General features: G+C 49.4%; 3 protein-coding genes across 5 annotated transcripts in view; 2 read left to right on the top strand and 1 right to left on the bottom strand.

The window, feature by feature from the left end:
* Positions 1-531: 531 nt before the first annotated feature.
* LOC120949282 (AP-3 complex subunit delta) lies at positions 532-10,110 on the top strand. Its single transcript, XM_040366492.2, has 10 exons — positions 532-1,651; positions 1,858-2,223; positions 2,331-2,600; positions 3,409-3,482; positions 4,903-5,051; positions 5,129-6,405; positions 6,488-6,665; positions 7,679-7,846; positions 7,948-8,077; positions 8,166-10,110. The coding sequence occupies exons 1-10, from the start codon at positions 1,556-1,558 to the stop codon at positions 8,773-8,775; spliced, it is 3,318 nt and encodes a 1,105-aa protein (XP_040222426.2). The 5' UTR covers positions 532-1,555; the 3' UTR covers positions 8,776-10,110.
* A 768-nt stretch (positions 10,111-10,878) lies between these two features.
* LOC120958638 (kinesin-like protein KIF2A) overlaps positions 10,879-23,019 on the bottom strand; it is a 38,666-nt gene continuing 26,525 nt past the window's right edge. For all 3 annotated transcript variants that reach the window (XM_040381775.2, XM_040381619.2, XM_040381695.2), the window contains 6 exons: positions 17,429-17,529; positions 16,799-17,340; positions 16,462-16,708; positions 15,723-16,382; positions 15,487-15,661; positions 10,879-14,806 (listed from right to left, as the gene is read on the bottom strand). In XM_040381775.2, coding sequence (XP_040237709.1) covers positions 14,664-14,806; positions 15,487-15,661; positions 15,723-16,382; positions 16,462-16,708; positions 16,799-17,340; positions 17,429-17,529 — 1,868 coding nt within the window. In that variant the 3' untranslated portion in view covers positions 10,879-14,663. The remainder of the gene's footprint in view (positions 14,807-15,486; positions 15,662-15,722; positions 16,383-16,461; positions 16,709-16,798; positions 17,341-17,428; positions 17,530-23,019) is intronic.
* Positions 20,167-22,975, top strand: LOC120958901 (uncharacterized). The gene is made up of 4 exons (XM_040382010.2): positions 20,167-21,123; positions 21,213-21,351; positions 22,109-22,382; positions 22,455-22,975. The coding sequence occupies exons 1-4, from the start codon at positions 20,979-20,981 to the stop codon at positions 22,761-22,763; spliced, it is 867 nt and encodes a 288-aa protein (XP_040237944.2). The 5' UTR covers positions 20,167-20,978; the 3' UTR covers positions 22,764-22,975.

The raw sequence follows: 23,019 nt of genomic DNA, 5'->3' as shown, positions 1-23,019 counted from the left end.
AAGAAATGCTCAGAGGTTAACCGTGATCGTGATCATGGCTTCACATCGACACCAAACAAGTGTATCAGGAACCCGAATGATATTGCTCGTTATACGTATAGAGTACTCGTTATGAGGGGTCCCGTTGTATTCTTTTTAACAATAGTGAAGGAAATAAATTAAAAGCATAGCGTAAGAAGCACTTTCAACAAATAACGCTTTTTCACAATGAAGCGTTATAAAAGAACGGCATTCTTTTCCAATTTTCCTTTACTAAAATGATGTAGCAAACAGGTACAATAATACATTAGACTTGTGATATTGCTTAAAAGAAAGCAAACCCCAATTTTGTTTCCAATTTTGAAATACCTTCAGTGAAGGAATAACCGATTTTCGAGCTGCTGATTCAAAATTCCAACAGTCGAGCAGATCTCGACGAAGTCGGCCGAACTCGGCGAATGTTTCGAGCAGCGCGTTTGACAGCGCCGCTGAAAAAGGGGAAAAAATCGAGCAAAAACGTCACCGCAATTTGACAGATCATCAGTTTTTGCTTGCTCGCACCTTCCCTTCCATGCTGTACGCCCGCCCCGCCAACAAACCCATCCACGGATAGTTTCGTTCACGTACACACACCGATCGAAACTCCCCGTCTGTTTATCGTGGCTTAGTGAGGGTGAGTGGAAGAAGAAAAAAAAAACGAAAGAAAGCACCGAGCTGGCTGCAGCCGAAATCCGTCATCATCATTCGGGGACGGCTGGAACACGGGAACTCTGTGGCCTTTACCGGGGATTTTTTGCGCTGAATCGTGTTATCTTGGCCACCGTTCCTGCTTGAGACACTGCTGTGGAGAGAGTGACGCTGCAAAACTTTTACCCATTTTCCTCTGGCTCGAGTGTTCTCGCGTGGGGTTCAGTGGCCGACAGCAGCAAACCGCGGGCAAGGGGGTGTGTGGCAGGCTGTTCCCCATACATTTGGAACCCACGTAGGCCAACTAACATACCTGTGTGTGTGTGCGTGCGTGTGTGGGAGGAGAAAGAAGCGAAAAGGAGCGAGGAGGCCCAGGAAGAAAGTGTCGCCTTTTTCTTCTTTTCTTTCGGCGTTGTGTGGTACGATTAGGTAAAGCTGGTGAGGCAATGCAAAGTAACGCTAGGTGACGGAAGCGGGCGGATTGTGTGTGTGTGTGTGTGTGTGAGTGAGCTGGCACTGTAGCTCCCCACTCCAGCTGGCAAGGGAAGGAAAACAATCCCAAAGCACTGCAACCGGACCGCGCGTCATCCGCCTGGTCGTTCGCCACCGAATAGTCGCGAATCAATCAACCGGCACGCACCTACACACAAACACACATTGTGCCTCTGCAAGACGGGTCTCCCACGCACTCCCCATAAACCCTCCGGTCCGCGAAACGGCACTGCACTGCAATCAACCGAGCGACGGGAACCTTGCTGGGCCCTTCCGAGCGAGCAGTGTCCCGGCTCTTGTCACTAAACCATCAGTCAACGATTCTGCATCTGTTTAGCGCCGTTTTACTATAAAAAAAAGATACACAGACACGTCCACTTTACACACACACTGCAAGATGGCGCTGAAGATGGTAAAGGGCAACCTGGAGCGGATGTTTGACAAAAATCTGACCGATCTGGTGCGCGGCATTCGGAACAACAAAGATAACGAGGTAAGCGAGGCGGAACTGGAACTGGAAAGGGGGGGAAAGAGGGGGCACGGTGACATGCGGGCGGCGGGTCGGGCACCCGGCAGCCGGCAGTCGTGCCGAGCGCACCGTACGCGATGGAACTGTTCGGGCTGCACGGGTCGTCCCGGCTGCGCAATCTGCTGTACCGGGTCGATCGCAAATACTTCATCACGTCCTGCCCGTTGCAGGCCAAGTACATCGCCCAGTGCATCGAGGAGATCAAGCAGGAGCTGCGGCAGGACAATGTGAGCGTGAAGAGCAACGCGGTGGCGAAGCTGACCTACCTGCAGATGTGCGGCTACGACATCTCCTGGGCCGGCTTCAACATCATCGAGGTGATGAGCTCGAACCGGTTCACCTGCAAGCGGATCGGCTACCTGGCGGCGAGCCAGTGCTTCCATCCGGACAGCGAGCTGCTGATGCTGACCACGAACATGATCCGGAAGGATCTCAGCTCGACCAACCAGTACGATGCGGGCGTGGCCCTGTCCGGGCTGAGCTGCTTCATCTCGACCGATCTGTCGCGCGATCTGGCCAACGACATCATGACGCTGGTACGGCTGGGCTTTGCGAATGGGCAAAAAGGGTGGCAGCGGGAAGAGTAAAATCTTGCTTCTTTCTTTGTTTTTGTTTTCTCCCTCCCCCTGTGGTTCGGTTGCAGATGAGCTCCACCAAGCCGTACCTGCGCATGAAGGCGGTGCTCATGATGTACAAAGTGTTCCTCCGGTATCCGGAGGCGCTGCGGCCCGCCTTCCCGAAGCTGAAGGAAAAGCTCGAAGATCCGGACCCGAGCGTACAGTCCGCCGCGGTCAACGTGATCTGCGAGCTGGCGCGCAAGAACCCGAAAAACTACCTGTCGCTAGCACCGATCTTCTTCAAGCTGATGACCACGTCGACCAACAACTGGATGCTGATCAAAATTATCAAGCTGGTGAGTGGCGGGGCTTTTTTCGGTTTTTGTTTTTCCTCACTAATTAATTTCCACCATTTCTTCACCAAACCGTGCACGCACCCGCGTGTGTGTGTGTTTTTTAAGACAAAAAGAGAGCGAGAAACAGAAAGAGTGAAGGGCCTCCTACCTGCCGGTGCGCTTGCAACTTGCAATATTTAATCGAACCTTGTTTCTTCTTCTTCCTCCGTCCGGGGCGTTCCGTCCTTTAGTTCGCCAGCCTGACCGCGATCGAGCCGGCGTTGGGCAAGAAACTGACGCATCCGCTCATCGAGCTGATTTCCAGGTTCGACTGCCAGAGCGCGTTGTGAAGCCACCATCTCCCCGTAGAGCTTGTTCGCTCGATGCCCCTCCGCAGCGCCCATTTCCCCCCTTTTCAGCGCTTCTTACAAGCTTACAACCAGTCTGTTCGGTATTTTGCTCTCTAAATCCGAGGGAAAAAACCGCCGGATCTCTTCTTTTCGGCTTTTTTTTCGGCGGAGGTGCAGCGGCACCTCCTTTATAATCATTTCTACGGTATATGACACGTTATCAAAAGTACGGAACCAGGCATGTTTCGTGGCGTGGTAACAAAAAACAAAGCACGGGACGTTACAGTAGCGACACAAATCTATTCCCATTACACAATATGTTACTGGGGGGGGGGGGGGGGGGGGGGGGGGAGGGGGGGGGGGGGGGGGTTTACCCTTTTTGGTTGTTTCTGTATGTTGTGTTTTTTTTTGCTCTCCATTTTTTGCTAAAACCTTATTTCTTTCTCTTCTTCTCTGTTTCCGTTTCTGTTTACTTCCAGTTCGGTGCTTTAACTCCGCTAGAACCCCGATTAGGCAAAAAGCTAATTGAACCGTTGACCAATTTAATCCATAGGCAAGTTGTGTGATGTATCTAAATGCGATGTAATATGTTGGGCTTTAGTGCGTGTGTGTGTGCATCCCGTGTTGGCCTGTATGAGTGCGCGCTCAGTAGAAGCCATCGTTCGTGACGTTTTCTGCTCGTATTATCTTTCTTGTATTTAGCTGTTTTAACTACTAGCTTGATTTTGTTGTATCAAACATCCATTGCCATTAGTCGGCATGATCATAAGCAGTGCTGCAAAATGTCAATATCATAAAAAATCGGACTGAGACAAAATCCATGTCAGTGTCTCGTACTCAATTGTGATAATCACAGGTGATGCTCAAACAGTTGGTGTGACCAATACATTTTAGCAATCAACGCGTGGTCAATCACTCTATCATGACTTTTTTTTACTGTGATCAGTTCTGCAAAATGTCACTGACATAGTCATAAACATGTTTCGGCTGAAACAAAATCATGTAAGCGACTATCAGTTGCTGCGACCATCACATGCTTGGTGAGAATTTGTGCAACCAACTCTTGGTCAGTCACTTGGTCGTGACATTTTCTGTCGGAGATCATCGCGATAGTCATGGGAGATATGCAGTACGCAGCGAGTGGTTCTAATAAACAAAAAGATCATGTTTTCTCGCTCTGTTTGACCCGACAGACAATCAAACCAGACAGAGCGAGAAAGCTCTGTCATTTTGCTGCTTGGGACACCACGCTCAGTATGTTCCAAGATTGTCGTGATTATCACCGACAGAAAATGTCGTGACCAAGTGAGTGACCAAGAGTTGGGTGCTAAACAAAATGTCACCAAGCATGTGATTGATCCATTAACTGTTTGAGTCTCACCTCTGATCATCGCAGTTGTGTATGTGAGCTGATTTGAGTTTCGTTTCAGTCATGAGTGTTGGTGGTGACATTTCGCAGCACTGTTCACAGCCAGAAAAAGTCATGATTATCCTTGCACCGGCATTAAGCTCAGCTTGTCAGTCAGAGTATCTCGTTGGACTCAAGCATTCGCATGTCGCGTTCGGTATGTCATAATGGCATGGCATGTCATGAGTATCAGCAATACCACGGATATGTTCATTTTTATCGTTGGTGAACATCTCGTGATGCTCGTGATATTTTGCAGCACTGGCCATAAGTGATCAAGGTTGTCCTACATAACATGTATCTCTAAAATCACTTATTCACATTCAAACTTGCTATAAGAGTTGTTACAACTTTAGTTAAGTTTGAGCAGAAAACGTTAAGCTTGATTTTAAAGGCAAAAAAACAATCACAAGAGTTGCGCAAATCATTCTCCTACCTAGTAGTTTCTTAGTGGCTTGCCGAAGGCGCGCTTCAGCCCGTTTGTTTTGTAACGTTTTGTAACGTAACCGCCAAATGCTAACAGTCCTTTTCTCTTTTTGGCATTCCGTTTCTTCTGCACCGGCAGCACCTCGGCTATGAGCCTGCTGTACGAATGCATCAATACCGTGATCGCGGTTCTGATCAGTATCAGCAGCGGCATGCCCAACCATAGCGCTTCCATCCAGCTGTGCGTCCAGAAGCTGCGCATCCTGATCGAGGACTCGGATCAAAACCGTACGTAGCACACCTTACCTTGCAACTGTTCCGCACTGTCCCTGCCTTACATCCGTCTCCTCTCTCCACCATTACAGTGAAGTATCTCGGGCTGCTGGCAATGTCCAAGATCCTGAAGACGCACCCGAAGAGCGTGCAGACGCACAAGGATCTGATACTGGCGTGCCTGGACGACAAGGACGAGTCGATCCGGTTGCGGGCGCTCGACCTGCTGTACGGCATGGTGTCGAAGAAGAACCTGATGGAGATCGTGCGCCGCCTGCTCGGCCACATGGAGCGGGCGGAGGGTTCGTCCTACCGGGACGAGCTGCTGTACAAGGTGATCGAGATCTGCTCCCAGGGCTCGTACCAGTACGTCACCAACTTCGAATGGTACCTGACCGTGCTGGTCGAGCTGATACTGCTCGAGTCGGGCTCGCGGCACGGTCGGCTGATTGCGGGCCAGCTGCTGGACGTGGCGATACGCGTCCAGGCGGTGCGCACGTTCGCGGTGAACGAGATGGCGACGCTGCTCGAGACGTACCCGGTGACGGCGGCCCCGAACGGCACGATGCAGGAGGTGCTGTACGCGGCCGCCTGGATCGTCGGCGAGTTTGCGCCGCACCTGGACGGGCCGGAGCGGACGCTGGCGGTGCTGCTGCAGCCGAAACCGGTCGCCGGCCACATCCAGGCGGTGTACGTGCAGAACGCACTGAAGCTGTTCGCCCACCTGGTGGGGGAGGCGGTCCGCCAGCGGGACGGGGCCGCCATCGAGCGCCACTGCCAGACGCTGGCCGAGGGCCTGCGCAGCTACCTCAGCTCGGCCGACATCGAGGTGCAGGAGCGGGCCAGCTCGGTCTATTTTCTGGTCGTGCTGCTGCGCGAATCGCTCGGTGGTGGTGCGGACCAGCAGCACGCTGCTGCGCCGGTCGCGGACGGTGGATTGCTCGAGCTGACGCCGGACGTGCCCGGCGAGCCAGGCGACGGCGGAGGAGAGGAAGCTCGCGCCGCGCCGGACGAACCGGTCGCCACCGGCACTGGGGGTCACTATCCGGGGGCCGCGTGGGACGAGATCGAGCAGATTGCGACCGACCTGCAGGGGCTGTTCGCGAGCGAGCTGAACCCGGTCGCCCCGAAGGCGCAGCGGAAGGTGCAGCTGCCCGAGGAGCTGGACCTGGACGAGTGGATCAACCAGCCGCCCCCGTCCGCCGACGCCAGCAGTGCGGACGGTGGCTCGAGCGATGAGGACAAGTTCCCGCTCTTCCTGACCGACGGCGGCCGGGGTGGCGGTGGCGGTGAGCGTGAAACCAACGGCGGTGGCGATGGTTCGCGCTCGTACAAGCGCATCGAGTACACGCAGGAAGAGCTCGACAAGGTACGGGCGGGTGGAGGGGGGGGGGGGGGCTGTGGACGTTTGCCGGGTAATATCCTTCATGTTTCCCTTCCCTTTTGTCCAGATGAGACAGGCGCGACTGCTTGAGCAAACCAACAATCCAAACTATCTGAAACCGGCCAAAACAAAAAAGGCGTCTGGCGGCGACTACCACCACCAGCAGCAGCAGCAGCAGCAGCATGATTGCTACGACGACATACCGATCGCCGAAATCGCACTCGAGGTGCCACTGCAGATACATTGTGCGTACTTTTGTCCTTTCTCCATCTTTCTTACATTTTGGGATGTCGGTTACTCTTTATCTTATCGCAAGAGGTTTTATTTTTTCATTATTTATCTCAACGTGTTGGCCACTCTGCTTTCTGTCTGCCATGCATATTTTGCTTGCGAGTGATAGAATTAGTGTAATATTTTGTCTTGTAATCTTTTAGCGTCTCACACACGCAACAGGTGTCTCGAGTTTTTGCACTCTGATTGCACTTTTATCAGTTGTTTTATTTGTGCTACCAAACAGTATTTATTCTTGTCGACATGATTGTACACTATTTTGGTACAACGCAACAGTATTGGTACCGTACTTTTGTTCATGTTGTAGGATTATGCGAACATCTTTACCGCATGACGAATTGTTAGACGATAAATGTCATAATAAGTTCATGAGAAGATAATATTTTATTCAATTTGTACTATTTGTAGCATTTTGTACCATACAGGCTTAATTGATGCTTGCAATTGAGTTGTCCGTGTTGGGAATCAATTCCGAAGCCGATTCCAATGCTTAAATCGATTCCGTTTGAGAATTCTGAATCTATCTGGGAATCGCATTTTGCTCCGGTACGCAATCAGAATTGACTTCATAATTGGAATTAGCTCCGTAATGAGAATCAGTTCGTGAATTGAAATAAGAAATTACAGTAACGAAATCAGTCCGGGAATCTCCATCAGAATGGATCTTTAGTAGCATTAACTTTTGATTCTTTGCGGCACCATTGGACCCAAACTTCTATTCTTATGAGGATGCCGAAACCGATTTCGAAGCCGATTCTGATCTCGGAACCAATGACGATTCCGATTCCGGGACTTATTCCTCCCTTTGTATGTAACTACCCCGCTTCTAATAATGACTTGCAGGTGTCCAGATAAATTTGTCAAGTAGTAGAGTATCTAAGCCCTATTGTTTGAGATTAGTAATTTGTCCATTATTTGTTATTTAAATTGGAAGAAAGCTTTCAATGTCTCTCATTTTTTGTTGCAGCCACAAAACGGTCGGACAAGTATCTTATGGATGCCGAACGGGCAACGCGCGTGTTCGTCGGCAAGAGCGGAGGGCGCAAGGAAAAGGGAGAGAAAAGCGGCAAAAAGTCGAAACGACGTGGCAAAAAGAGCAAACGCTATTCGGACGAGTCTGACTCGGAAAGCGACGGTAAGTCAACAGATACGGTCTCAAACGTGATGATTGAACAGCGATTTTAATGGGATATTTCTCTCTTTTTCTCTGTCTCTCACTATCCCCCCCAAAAAAAGATCCCAAGCCGCTGCACGTGGTGAACACGGTGATTGAGCTACCGGAGGGTGCAATACTGTCCGACACGGAGGACAAAAACAATGCCGACCCGAACGATCCGCACCGGGCGCTCGATATCGATCTCGATGCGTAAGTTGCACCACCAAACAATCCTCCCCCCCCCCCCCCCCCCCCCCCCCTTCGATTGCTAATTGTGTCCTCTTCCATCGTTCCACAGCCCATTTGAGGACGATTACCCCCAGGAGATGAAGCGAAAGGCGGCCAACCAGCGCAGCGTGATGCTGCTGCGGGACGGGGACGGGCAGACCGCCAAAACCAACCGGAACCCGGCCGACGACCATCATCCCGGCGGCACCACCACCACCGACAGTAAGCACCGGTCGCGGCGTCGTGGTACCGCCGCTGCCACCGAGCGGTCCGGCTCGAAGCACGCGGATCGAAAGCACACCGATCGGTCCGACGAGCAGCAGCAGCAGCAGCAGGTGGATGGCGGTGGAGCCGGCCGCGAGAAGCAAAAGAAAAAGAAAAAGAGCGCGGGAAAGGAGCGGCCGGACGAGGCGGACGCGATCATGCTGATGATCGACGAGGAAACGCCGGCCAAGGGACGGACGGCAAAGGAGAAGGAGAAGCGCAGCAAGCCGCCCAAGGACGGGGGAGCTTCGAACGAGGTGGTAGAGGACGGCGACGTAAAGGAGAAGAAGAAGAAGCACAGCAAAAAGTCTTCGAAGCACCATCACCACCACCACCACAGCAGCAGCAGCAAAAAGTCGGGCTACGAGGAGATGCCGGCGCAGTCGTTGGGTGGCGTTAGCAAGGATGCGATCTAATGCCTTTGTCCTTTTTTTGTGTATGCGTACCCGCGTCCCCCTCCTTCATCTCCTCCTCCTCTGCGGACACAGATTGTGGCAAGATGTTAGGAAGTAAGGAGGATAGGAGAAAGAGAGAGAGAGAGAGAGAGATAGTGAGAAAAAGGGCTAGAGATTGATGGTAAACTAATCGTAGAATGAAGCTGTAATGTTACAACTTACTGTTAGGTCCCGCGTGTGTCCCAATGAGAGTGTGTTTTTTATCATTTTCACACACACACACACACAGACAAACACACACATGCATTATCGCATTAAGATGTTGTATAAAATAAGCCGCTGAGTTCAGTGACGCGAATCAAAATTCCCCTGTTTTTCGTTAGAACAACGCTTGAAAGCGAACAAAAAGAATGGTGTCAATGATGAAATACTCGCCCTCCCACCCCACACACGTGTTTTCAAAGGCTCATCAAAAAAAAAGAACAAACAAAAACACAATTTAAAAAGTTGTAAACACTCTGTTACGTGAGTCCAGTGGTGGTGGCTTGCGGTTTGGTTTCTCTTCCCCACGCCACAAAGAACAACCAGCGTACGATCCTGATGCAGTTAGAACGCTTACGCTAGCGAGCGAGGGGCGGCAAGTGTGCGTCGGTTTCGTCTCGATGTTGGCTCATAATTAATACTGTATTGCGATAAATTGAATTTATTATTATTATTATTATCATTATTGCCATTATGAGATCTGTATTACTAATTAAAATGCAAATGCATCTTCCTTCCATCTCTCGATTCTGTTGTGTGTTTTGCTTGTGTGTAAGTGTGTGATCAAACTGTTCATTTAATTGGGTATGGAACAGAACGCGCGTGTGATTAGAAGCGTTATTGCCGTACCAGGCTCAGGCTGCAGGTGATGCAAACAACCATCACTACTTTCGGTGGCGCTCTCTCTCTCTCTCTCTCTCTCTCTCTCTCTCTCTCTCTCTCTCTCTCTCTCACTCACTCTCTCTCTCTCTCGAGCCAAATATGAAGAAAATTAAGAGTCGTAAAAGATGCACTTCTCCCTGTAAAGAAATAAGCAAACGCAACTACATACACAAGCCCCGAGAGAACAAACATTGTAATAGTATGGAAGCGCTTCTTCGCCTTAGTAATAAAAGCCTGCACTCTTTCTTCTCTTCCTTCCGTCCGCTGTTCTCCAATTTGTTCTATCCTCCCCTTCCCCGACACTGTGGAAAGCTGCGGTGCGAAAAACAAGCTCTCCGCTCTAACACACACATACACCTACCATGGAACAAGCGAATTATGTTATTTAAAACAGATTATTAAAAAAATATATAATGAAAAATCACCATTCAAGCTGTGTGCGTTTGATGTATCTACTGAATCAATTTAAGCGTTAACCATTCGTCAACCTTCGCTTCACTACAGTCATACCCTTGAGTTGCCTTAACATAATAGACCATGTCGAGCTGCCGCCTGTGCAGGAAATTCCGAAACGGAAAATCTACCGGAAAATGTTGCGCGCTAGGATGCTGGCTGCCAACCGGTTATTCTACAGCCTGAAAAAATCAGTTCACCTCAAGGAACCTGTCGCGACGGACGAAGCTGGGACTATATATAGTACCTATATAGTACCGGTACTCACATACGGCTCTGAGACAGGAGGGCGCTGCCCATATCTAACGAAACCCTCTTAGCCGCTTTCGAGAGGGAAGATGCTCAGAAGCTATACGTATAGCTATAGTTATACGAGATGTACGGCGACCTCACGCGGTTGCAAAGACCTGTGGAATAGGTGGTTTATCGTGACTTGGTCCACCATGTCCGGTGGTCTGGTGACGATTAGAAGAAGGTAAGGCCTACCTAGTGGCAGTGGCGGCAGCCGGCAAAAGAAAAGCCATTTTAGCTAGCAAACACCTCAAATAGATGAGGTTAGTTTAGAGACTAGCCAGAGAAGAATGTGTGGTTTACTTACTAACTGAACGACTTGACAGATCCTGGTTTGAAAGAATGTGTAAGCGCTTTAATAATGAATAATGAATAATAATGAATAATAGTTCGCCTTGGCGTCGTTTCTTTCGTACACTTACATACACATTAACACACTCGTACCACTCCAACAGATGTAATAAGATTTAAACGGTTTTATTTCTTTTTTTTTTCTTTTGAAACTTTGTTAGCAGAGTTTTGCTTAACGTAACACCAGCGCAATACAGGGGTATGGTATGGATGTGGGTTTGTGTGTGTATGTGTGTGTGTGTGTTGTAGATAAAAAGGAGGGAAAAACAAAACAAACCAACTAACTGTGGGCTTCCTTTGGATGGGGATTGTTTGGGGAAAACTTGTTACACACCAGTGAAAAAGCGAGTGGGGGGGGGGGGGGGGGGCGGGAGAGGAGTAGTAGTAAAGGTGTGAGATAAAAATATAAATATATCTAATATATACCTTTTGTTTTTACTGCTAGTTTCATTTTCCCTCTTTCCTCTTTTGCAGTTTTTTGTTTGTTTGTTTGTTTGCTGAATCATACTTCTCGTCCTTGAATCGATAGCGCAAACGAGCAGAGCGGGAGAAGACTACAAACTCAGATACAACAGTCGGCCACAAGCAGTGAAACTACTACAACGGTACAGCAGTGCTAGGGGGGGGGGGGGGGAATGGGGAGAAAATTTTGTTTCCTAAATGCAACACACACTTAGAGTTTCGTATATTTGCTGCTACTAGTAAGATGTCTGTGTGTGTGTAGGTAAACCTAAATTTCAGTTAGGAATTAATTAATCTTTCTTATCTTCTCCTTCCCCTTTCCTTAATAGTCTCCTATCCCTTTCTTCGCACAAGCTCTCTCGCTCTCTCTCTCCCTCTTTGCTTTGCTTTGCTCTGCTGCGTTTCGTGCGCTTTCTTGTGCTTTGATTACTTCGCTCGGTGTGACTGGAGCTGCTGCTGCTGCCGGCCCCTTCCTGCCTTCTTCTCTTCATTGGTTCTGTAACGTTTTGTACAAAAACAAACAAAAAAAAAATCACTCTCCTAAATCGCTATAAACACGTTTCTTCTTTGCTCTATCTATCTAGCTAAAACGTTACCCAGCTCGCCCAGCTATGTTTTACCGACGCTCGTTGTTTTTCTTCTTCTTCTTCTTCTTCTTCTTCTTGCAGCACAACACGCACCCACACAAACACACAAACATTTCCTTCTCCTCCTCCCCTGCTACTTACTCGATAGCAACCTTCCATTTCCCCCCCTTGGTGTACAGGCATTTTGTTGTCTTACTCGTTTTACTGTTTTCTCTATCATATATTGCATTGGTTATTTAGTAGTGGTTTTGTGTTTAGTTGTTCGGTTCTCTGTCTCTGTCTCTGTGTCTCCTTAGTCCTACTTATACTTGCAATTGCAAACATTTTGTGTTACAACCCCCGCGTTGCCTCCGTCCCCTCTTTTCCGTTCGCGATACAATTGGGTGAGAGTGTGAGAGATAGAGAGAGAGAGCAAGAGAAAGTGTTGGTACAATTGGAGGGGGGGTCCTGTTCCTTTCTGCTTGCTGCTATTTAATAATAAAATCATTCCTAATTGTTTGTGTGTTTATCTTTTGCAATACTTTTTCGATTTCTTCACATACAACTCCCCCCTCCCTCTCTCTCCCCCTCTCCTTCCCCCCCCCTCCCCCCTATTCTAGGCGTAAGTGTGTTGTTACAAAATTAAGCGGCAATTGGGGACAGGGATAGGTTTCGGGCATTTCTCTTACACGCTACATGAAAACCAAAACGGTCGAACACCTCCCGCAACAACAAAGGTATAAATAATGTCTTTTCCATCTTCTTGTCTTGTCCTGTCGGCGCGGCTTGCCGCGCTTGTGAAGGGGGGGGGGAGGGATGTTATTGAACTGCAAACTAAACTTACAACAACAACCAAAACCCTCTCATAGCACTATCTCCCTAGAAAACAGTTATAGTATGGGAGGAGAGGAGGATGCAAAACAATTTGCAATTGTTTTTTTTTACGTTTTATTTGCGGCTTGTTTCCTAATTACTGTTGCACTACAACACCGCGGATGGGCGGGAAAAGCAATTCGTGTTTTCGTGTTCATTTCAGTTCATCTAAACAGAGAGCACATTATTTTACACTTGCGCGAATGTAAATCATCACCAATGAGTGTGTCCGCGTGTGTGTGTGTCAATGAGAGAGAGCGAGAGAGAGAGAGAGGGATATATAGGGGGAAGAGAGAAAGAGAGAGAGAGAATAACAGAGTAAATGAGGAAAAGGAAACGTTTATATCACGATGTAATAATTGGAACAGAATTCAAAAAAACAATCTGGACTTTCAAACCCCTCTAGCGCGATCTATAAGTCTTGTCTGTCCTAAGAAGCTTACTGCGATTGGAAGCGTAGCCTTCTTCCTCCCACATAGCAGCCGGAAAGGGAAAAAGGAATCAATATCCTTATACCCACCCCATTCAAATCGCATTTGTAGCTAATTACGAATATGTCATTTTTACATCTATATGCGCCTTCAAAGTATTTCAACCTATTTAGGACTTTTGTCCGTCTCTCACTCTCTCTCTCTCTCTCTCAGTCTCTAACTCTAGCTTGACTTCTCTCTCTCTCTCTCTCTCTCACTTTCTCTTTCTCTTTTTTTTTCTCTCTCTCTCTCTTTCTCTCTCTCTCTCTCTCACGTTCTCTCTGTCTTTCTTTCTTTCTCTCTATCTCTCGCTTTCTCTCTTTCTCTTTCGCTTTCTCTCTCTCTTTCTCTCTCTATTTTTTTGTTTCTCTCTCTCTGTCTCTCTCTATCTTTCTCTCTTTCTGTCTCTTCCTCTGACCGGAGCTCCCATAGGGATCCTTATAAAGCGTCCCCTCCCCCATTTCGTCCTCTCTTTTTCATACACTCATCCCACACACACACACACACGCACACGTCACGTCTCTGCATAATACGTTTGCTTTTCTCGTGTAGTTAGAGGTGTCGGTGCGCGTGTGTATGTGTTATTTGTTGTTGTCTTGTGTTGTCTCCATTCACCATATTATCACGTTAATTTGCGCGCCCAGCAAATGCCTTTTTTCTAATGAGTACACATACACACACATACACACCCACACACACCCACCAGCGCGTACCAGAGACGTGTTACAGCTACATTATTTAATGCAATAATAATAATAATAATAATCATAATAGTAATAATAATAATAATAATATCTTCCATAGTTCATAATAATAATACAACAGTAGTGGGAGTGATTCGCCTTTGATCTGTCTTCCTGTCGCCTCGTTTATCGTTAATCTGTCTTCTTATCGCTGAGTGTCCCCCTTTTCCCTCTACATTTTCGTATCACTCGCGCACACACACACACACATGTCAAAGAAAAAAAGTGTGTGTATGTGTGTGTGTGTGTAGAGTTACAATGCGCGACGCGCGATTTAGTGTGCCACCCAGTGGTCCTTGGCCGCACAGAACCTGCTGGTTGTCAGGGATACCCCATTGCTAGCATTAGTTAATGTGGCTCCACCCCTTGGTCACGGTTTGTTTTGTTTTTCAAATTTACCACCCACCACTACTAATGCGCGGCGCGTCCATGTGCCGAAAGCGGCGAAGAAATTCAGCGCCAACATATTTGCGTTTGCTCAAATTATGTATTCTGACAAGAAGATAAAACTAATCCCTAATGGATGAGGGGAGCGGGGGGGGGAGGGGTTATGAAGGGTGAGCGCGGCACGCAGTGCAGGGGGTAGGTATTGAAAAGGAATGATTTTGATAATGGGGCCGTGCGTTTCCGGAGAGAATAGGGACGGAGAGCATGTCACGCAAAGCTTGAGACTCGTTGAAACGTAACATCAGTTTAAATTCTAGTTCTAGAACAACATGAAAACAAGCTTCTCCCTTCCAGTGCTGCTACTGCTGCTGCTGCTGCTGCTGCTGATTTTACTTGCGATGGCTCAGTTTGGCCGCTTGTGACACTATCTCCTCCTGCGACAGCTTCGTACGGAACTCGGACATCAGATCCTTGAACGCGTTGGCAACTTCGGCTAGCTGTGAGAATAGCTCCTCTCCGCGCTTGCAGTAGGCTAAAAAGAGAGCGAGCAAAGCCATACACGGGTGGGGATGAGAAACTATTGAAAAGGTGATATAAAATGTGCATTTTTATACACTAAAATGTGTATCGATAATGCTGTGTTGCTGCTTCAGAGCTTCCGGATTAGGCAATGAATGGTTAAAACCATTTCAGAAATAAGCCAATTTTTTTTTAATTTAATCGTAAAAAAAACTATATCGGAATCAATTCCGGAGCTGATTCCGATGCTGGAATCAATTCCTATTCCGAATCCGATTCCGGATCCGGTTGCGGAACCGATTCCGATTCCGGAGCCGATTCTGATTTCGGAACCGATTTCGATTCCGTAGTCGATTCTGTTTTCGGAACCGATTCCGATTCCGGAAACTATTCCGATTCCGGAGCCGATTCCGAAGCCGATTCCGGAACCGATTCTGAAAACTGATTCCGGACCTACTATCCGGAATTGATCCCAGAATTGATTCAGACGAAAACTTCATTTTTCCATCATTAGGCCTTTTTTTCACGATGAAATCCTTACAATGCCAAAAAAAGCAGGGAAAAATAGTAATATAACGAAGGAAAACACTTTGACCATTGGAGAATGTGTCACCAAATTGTCACATTTAGGCTTCCATTTCCACTAAACAAAAAAAAAAAAACCCCCGCACGAACCATGCGCGGCTTGCTTACCGTCCTGATCGTAGTCTACCAGGTTCGTGAAGTTGTACAGCTCCTTCGCTTCGGGCAAGAATTTTTCCAGAAACTCGTTCACCCGCTGATGATTATCCAGCACCTCCTCCTCCTTCTGCTGCAAATCCGATATGGCCTTATGCTGATTGTACAACTCCATCGTCATTTCCTGTTCCTGTGAGGCACGAGAATTAGCTAAATTGCCAGCCAGCTCCCGCATCCCGCAAGCCACTTACGTTGAGCGAGCGCAGCTGCTCCAGATCGTTAAAGTTGTGCGTGCCCCCGTTCGACGGTTCGTCGCACTCGATCAGATCCTCCTCCGGGTCGACCCGGTCGTCCGGATCGACCACCGCCAGCTCCTTGACGCGGTGCGCGTACCGGAGCGTGTTGAGCGTGTGCTCGCAGGACGCCATGCCCGGCGCAATCATCGCGATCATGCACGTGCGGATGTTCTTGCCGACGAACGAGTCGCGCAGCACCTTGGTCAGCACGCTGCCACGGTAGGGCAGGTGCCGCTTGCGCCCGAGCGCCCGGATGCACTCCTTGAGCGACAGCAGCGATTTGTTGATCTCCGAGCTTTCCGACCGGGTGCGCCGGTTTTCCGACACCGTGTCGGCGCCCCGCTCGTTGCCGGCCAGATCGATGAACGAGAACTTGCCGTGCACCTTCGGGCTGGCCTGGACGCGCAGCGTGAGCGAGAAGATGGCGTGCGAGCGGGACGAGTTCGAGTTGGCCGCGGTCTGGCCGGAGGTGCGCAGGTTGCTGCCGCTGCTGATGATCGCCAGCACCTCGTCGACCGAGTTTACCTCCCGCTCGGTCAGCCCCACCACCTGCACCTGCTTCTTGCCGTCCTCGAGCACGCGCGCCTTGTTCTTGTTCGCGAGCAGATCGTACACCTGCCGTGGGAGGGGAAAAATGGTAAGCATTAGCGTTAGCTAGCGAGAGAGAAGCCATCACCACCACCACCACACGTACGTTGCCACAGTAGATCTCGTAGAAGCTGGCCGACACGACGAGATTGTTCGACTGGTACTTGGGGCTCTGCAGCAGCTCGAAGATGTCCCGCGTGGCCAGCGCGTAGATGCCGTTCATGCTGTCCTGCGACTTGCCGTTAAAGGTGCCGCCCATCGTGTGCGTCTTGCCCGACCCGGTCTGACCGTAGGCGAAGCACGTGGCCATCGCACCCTCGAACACTGCCTGCACCAGCGGTTTGGCGGTATACCTGTGTGCATAAGAGAGAGAGAGAGAGAGAGAAAACGCCCACATTAAAGATACTGCCCTGTCGCCCTTCCCCAAGCGCCCAAACGCTTACATGTAAACCATCTCGTTCGAGCACGTGTCGTCGAACGTACAGTCGAAGCGGAACTTCTGATTGTCGAGGTACTTGGTGAGGTCGACCTTCGCCTTCGGCTCGTGCACGATCACCGTGTCCTTGTTCGGTATGCACACCACGTCCACCTCCTTGCGCGTCTGCTCCTTCTGGTTGAGCGGCCGCTTCCGGACGCACACCGTGATCTGGTGCTGGTCGATCGACTGGCCCTGGACCAGCGGCCGGAAGTCGATCGTGCTCTGGTACTCGCGGATCATGTTGATAAACTCCCAGTTCGGGTTGCCCCCGTCCTGGTTCATCAGCGCGTTCTTCTTCTCCCGCATCACCTTGAACATGTCGCGCTGCTTGATGCGGTTCTCCTCCATCATGCCGACCGTCACCACGCAGGACGACTTGCGCGGGATCGAGTTGGCGACCGCGTTGTTCGCGTTCGCGACTGCCGAGGCGGGCGCGGCCGCCGCCGCCGCTGCTGCCGGTGCGGTCGTCTGCTGCTGGCCGGTGGCGACGCTCGTTTTTCCCAGCGCCTGTGCGTTCGAGCGGATGGAAATAGTAAAGGTGCACGGTTAGTGTGTGTGTGTGTGTGTGTTTTAGGCTTTTTGTGGACGTATGTACCTTTGGTTGCGTTCTGGTTTCCGCTGGTTGTTCGGCCGCGCGGTTGTTGATCATCGTGCTACGGCCAGTGTTGTTGCTGTTACCAAGGATCCGGGACGAAACTGCAAGCAAACGAACACAACGGTCCCAATTGTATTAGGTACGTCAAACAACTAGTCCCTTGGAGTCGTATGGCCCATCAACACCTTCCCATCACGCACATCTACCGTACTTGTATACATAAGCAGGCGCAGGGAAGCAAATATCATGTATTGTGGCACATTATATGATGAGCAGCAGCGGAAGTTACCACACACTCCACAGACACGATGTAACACAATATTAACACCAACATTTCTTCCCAAGACAGCGATCCGATTGAAACAACAGTTACAAAATACACACACAGTTGTGGTGTACAAATACATTACAGGGTTTCCTCCCTTGGGGGTTTTCATGGGATTCGATTTATTGAGCATTTTCCAGTTTTTAAACTGATTATTTGAGATTTAAATCGAACCGTTGGATCGATTCAAAGCTATGTAAGAAATTTATTTATTTATTACCTAAGAAGGGGAGTAACCCAAAAAGGCGACAGCGGATAGGATATGACGGAAGGGATTGATGAGAACCGGGAAGGAAGCGTCGAACAGCTACTCGAGTGAACTTACGCTGGACACTCTCCAGCCTGGCCATCGCTGTCGAGCCTGAAGGAGACCAAGCAACAGCGTATACCAGGATAGATCGGACCCAGCAGCAGTACAGAGTCGTCAAGCATAGGTGATCGCGTATTTCGGAAGCGAGTCTTAGAATGAGTCCCAGCGACTTATTGGCCTTGTCGATGACAAGATCAACATTTGTATTAAAGGAAAAGGCTTCTCGTCCAGCCGACACACCACGAAGGAATCTGCCAGGCAGGACGAAACTCTTACTCTATACGATCTTCCGCCCAGATAGGACTTGAACCATGACAGTAACCGACCTCCGATACCGAGTCTTTCGAGTTTGGCCATCAGAAGGTCAAGAGGTAATCGATCGAAGGCAGCCTTAAAATCCGTGTACACGACATCAGTTTGTCGACCAGATATCCAAGATATTTGTGAGAACAGGGGAAAACAAGACACATAAGGTTGGAGGAGGCTGTGCGTTTGGGAACGAAACCATGTTGGTGCGGAGAGAGGTGTCCAACGATAGTAGGAAGGATGGATATGTGGATCAAGAATTCGAGGACTTTGGACGGAGAACACAGTACAGAAATGGCGCAGTAGTTAGACCCTAAAGATCGGTCCCCCGTTTTTATGTGTGGCAACTAACCACGCAGACTTCCAAACGGATGGAAAGGAACCCTCATTCATAGATCTTGAGAAGATTCGTGATAAGAGGGGGGAACAAAAAAGGAGGACACCGTTTTTCAGGATGGAGTAAGGGATACCGTCGGGACCAGGAGTGAAGGAGAGCTTAAGTTTGGTCAGGGAAGACAGCACAGAGGGAATATCCACAGCAAAGTCAGTCAAGGGAAAGACATCACGGGAGGTGTTACATGAGCCCGTTTGCACCGCACGGACGCCAGGATCAACGAACACGCTGGATAAGTGTCTAGCGAAGAGGGAGCATTGTTCGGAGGGATTGGAAGCGGATTCATCATTCAGGGAGATGAGAGGAGGGATGCCATGAGGTTGACAATTTGTAAGATGATTAAAAAAACAAAGTTCAGGAAACACCCAAAAAACTTTGGGGAAAACTGTTTCAATGTTTGAAAATAAATAGTGGCCCAAAAAAATCACAGGAACAGTCTTATTTTTGCTACCGTTTCGTTTTTTCAAATTTTCTTCAATTTGTTATTTACAATAAGACAAACAGCAAAGCATTTGCGATTAATCCGTATTGTTGTATATGCGATAAAATAGTCCTATTGGATGAAGAATCAAAATATCCGGTTCGAAGGAACCAAAAAAAAAAAGTTACTGTGTCATAAAGGCAAGCCAGTTTGAAGCATATGGGTTCAAACAAATTCTGCCGATCTGTGGCGACGACGCCCGAAAACCGGCTGCATCGTCCGGCACGCAGCAAACCCCCCTCCCTCCGTCAACCGTAACCCTAATTTCGTTTCCAAACGCTCCGAAACTCTATGCGCCAGCAGAACGCCACAACGGCACGGCACAACTCTCGCACACCTTTTCAAACCACCCACTCAAAGCAGCAGCAGCAGCAGTTCAATCTGCTCCCATTCGAGCAAAGGGTGGCGCGCGCAGGAAGCACGAAACTGAAAACTGGTTTACCCCGAAAGCGACCGAGACCGAAACGAGATGATGGTGTGACGTTCTACACAAGCGCGCCCAACATGAAGCACAACCGGCCGAACGGGCAATAAATCTAACGGATTTAGTGGAGCGTGCATATATAAATCAATACGCATCCCCCCCCCCCCCCCCTCCCTTTCTCTCTCTCTCGGCGCGCGTGATTTTGTTTTTGTTTGGAGCGGAGCACGGGGTGACGGGCGTGCTGCTGTGTGTCAGGGGCCCCAAATTCACAACCGAAAAGAGAGTTCGAACGGGATAAGGAGCCAACACAGCTGATTAGCGGATGTGCTCCGGGGGTTGGTTTGAGCCTCTTTAGGTCAAACGTTTGTCACGCGGCTCGGCGGGTTCGTCGCTTACAGCCATATGTAGGAAAAGAACGAAGCTTTCAGCTCGGACGCTCGGAGCCAGCAGCAAACTAGATATGTCTCGCGGCCCGCGCCGCTTTCTAGCTCAACCAAAGGGGCCGCCGGTTGGGTTGGGGAGAGGGCGGTGGGTCACGCGACATGACATTTTAAGGAGAAATAAAAAAAAAACACACACACAAACAGATTAAAAAAAAAGGAAGGTATTCTAGTTCCCAATCCCATGTCGCGAAGTAAAAGCAACGCTCCCGAAACCCTTCGTGCTAAATAACCGTTAAGCGGCGTGCGAAAGAGAGAGAGAGAAAGATAAGTAGACTAAAAAAAAACAATAAGTTGAGCTTCACCAGGGCCACCAGTGTGGAACAGAGGACGAAGATCCCCGCCTGCCCCGTCCCAGGGTGAAAGCAACAACCACCCCTGACCCACCCAGAACGTGCGAAGAAATTGGGAACAATAGAGGCTGCTGAGGCTAAAGGGGGGGGGGATGGAGAAGGGGTTGCTGTCACCACGATCGAACACGATGATGCTGATCAGCCCCCGCGCGTTCGCCCGAAAGTCCCAAACCTGTTTGGGAAATGGGACCGGGACACAGCACCACAGGACAAGCGAAGACATCCGACCGGCCGAAAAGGTATAAATGATAGTGGAGAGGCGATTTTCACCGTCAGAATATCGGCACGCCCTGGGTTGAAGAGACTGTGCGCTGCTAAAAAAAGCATAAGCGTTGAAGGGTTTATAAGGGCATCCGGGAGTGCCAGCTGGGGGTGTTGTTTTCGGTCTGCCAAACCGATCAGACAGAGAAAAGAAGGGCATTGTTAAACGTGTTAATCATTCCACGCAGTGTTTGAGTGTCTGTTTGTGTGTGTGTGTTTTAGGTGCTTAGAATAAGTATTTAATCCGCCCCTCAAAATGCAACGTGCGTCAGTGCTCGTGTCCCTGCTGCTGCTAGTGGTGGTGGGTCGTGTTGCGACGGAAGCGGACCCCGAGCCGCAGGGACAAACAGTGAGCGTACCGCCGGCAGCACCGAGCCTCACCGATCCACTCCCGTTCGATGGTAAGTGAAATGGGGGGGTTTGTTTTAGCCCCCTTTTCCCCTCCAACCCCCTTCTCTTTACAACGACCACATCAACCAAACATCCGCAGAGCCCACGGTGGAACGGTTCTTCACCGCCGTTAAGAGCCAGCTGCGCTGCGGCTATCCCATGTTCGGCATCCCGTCGCTCGTACCGCTCAAGCTAAGCTACACCCTCAAGACGTCGTTCGATCTGCTTTCGCTTAAAAAGTAAGTAACGGCCCTGAACGGCAGGCATAGGCTCTCTGCTGTTGTGTTTGCTGTACTAACTCGTGTTCTGCTTCATGAATCTTTCGTTGAGATTCAAAGCTCGAATCTCCATCTAAAGATTATTGAATCTCCAAAAAATTACGGATTTCTGAAGATTCATAGATCTCTGATCTTTAGAGGTTAAAGATCTCTGAGGACTCAAGAATCACTGAAAATTCAAGAATGTTTAGAGGTTAATGATCATCTGATCTGATCTGAATATGATTGATGAATCTCCAATAATTTGCATATCCATGAAGATTCCTAAATCTCCAAAGATTCATAGATCTCTGAGGATTCAAGAATTTCTGAAAATTCAAGAATCTTTAGAGGTTAATGATTGTCTGATCTGATCTGATCTGATCTGATTATGATTCATGAATCTCCAAAGATTTACAGACCCATGAAGATTCCATAATCTCCAAAGATTCATAGATCGCTGAGATTATCTGAAAATTCAAGATTCTTTAGAGATTAGTGATTTTCAAAATATTGCATTTGGGGCGCTCCCGTGGTATTCTCGTACGGTCTAACAACATGCCTGTCTTGAGTTCAGCCCCAAGGTTCTTTCGAGATCCATGAATCTTTGAGATTGATGAATCTTTCAATCCGACATTATGATTCATTGAATCCTTTCCAAGATTCATTAAGATTCATGAATCTGAATCAGATACTCCCAACATTATGAATAACACCTTTATCCCTTTCTTCGCCCCAGAATCAATGTGGTAGCGTCCAACTTTACCGTGTACGGGCTGAACGACTTCACCTGGGACCCGTCCCGGACGCGGTTCACCCGCACGTCCGCCACCGTGCCGCTCTCCTTCCCGAACGTGACCGCGTTCGCGCACACCTCGCTGAACGGTGCGAACGGTACGTCGTACGTCCAGCTGCGCAACGTCACTGTCCGGCTGGACGCGCAGTACGAGGAAAAGGACGACCTGCTGTACGTGACCGAGCTCGGCGGTTCGATTCTGCTCGAAGATGCGAAGGTAATTTCCCTAAATTTTCTCTCTCCAACCCACAAACACACTCATCTCTCCTCCCTTTCGTCACCGTGCCAGGTAAAGATTGCCTCGCTCTTCCCGAAGAGCGCCAAGCTGAGCAAGATCTGGAACAAGGCGATCGGCAAATCGCTCCCGATACTGGTGGAGCTGTTCAACGGCGGCAAGCTGAAGATCGAGTACCTGAGCCGGCTGCTGAGTGGGGCCAAGTTCTACGCGATGAACACGATCAACAACGCGCTCAACACGCACGGTCTCAGCTTTGACCGGCTGGTCGAGAGCATGGCCAAGTTCGCGGACGGTTCGCCCGACTCGCTGCAGTGCGACGGTACGGCCAGCGACACGCTCGTCGGATGGCTGCGAGCGTAGGACGGGCACAAGTGTGTTCTTGTGTGTGTCTGTTCTATGTGTGAGTGTGCGTGTGTGCTCGTTTGCTTTTGCTAAAGGATAAGAGACTGCCACCCCAAGTGTCCCTCTCTCATCGACTCATTGGCAGTGTGTATGTTGTGTTTTTGTGGAGATGGCACACATGGGAGGAGGTGATTGTTTTCCCCCCAATAAAGTATACTGTAATGCAATATCCCCCAGATGTAACACACACACACACAAACACGAACCGAACCAG

This window comes from Anopheles coluzzii, chromosome X, assembly GCF_943734685.1.
Source record: "Anopheles coluzzii chromosome X, AcolN3, whole genome shotgun sequence".
NCBI lineage: Eukaryota > Metazoa > Arthropoda > Insecta > Diptera > Culicidae > Anopheles > Anopheles coluzzii.
The sequence above is the reverse complement of the archived record's forward strand: the minus strand, read 5'-3'. Positions and strand labels throughout refer to the sequence as shown.

Excerpts from the sequence above, each read along its gene's own strand:
- LOC120949282 (XM_040366492.2), top strand. The coding sequence starts at position 1,556 with ATGGCGCTGAAGATGGTAAAGGGCAACCTGGAGCGGATGTTTGACAAA. Across the intron at positions 5,052-5,128 it reads CGAGGACTCGGATCAAAACC|TGAAGTATCTCGGGCTGCTG; the intron begins GTACGTAGCACA and ends CCACCATTACAG. Across the intron at positions 6,666-7,678 it reads GGTGCCACTGCAGATACATT|CCACAAAACGGTCGGACAAG; the intron begins GTGCGTACTTTT and ends TTTTTGTTGCAG.
- LOC120958901 (XM_040382010.2), top strand. The coding sequence starts at position 20,979 with ATGCAACGTGCGTCAGTGCTCGTGTCCCTGCTGCTGCTAGTGGTGGTG. Across the intron at positions 21,124-21,212 it reads CGATCCACTCCCGTTCGATG|AGCCCACGGTGGAACGGTTC; the intron begins GTAAGTGAAATG and ends AAACATCCGCAG. Across the intron at positions 21,352-22,108 it reads GATCTGCTTTCGCTTAAAAA|AATCAATGTGGTAGCGTCCA; the intron begins GTAAGTAACGGC and ends TCTTCGCCCCAG.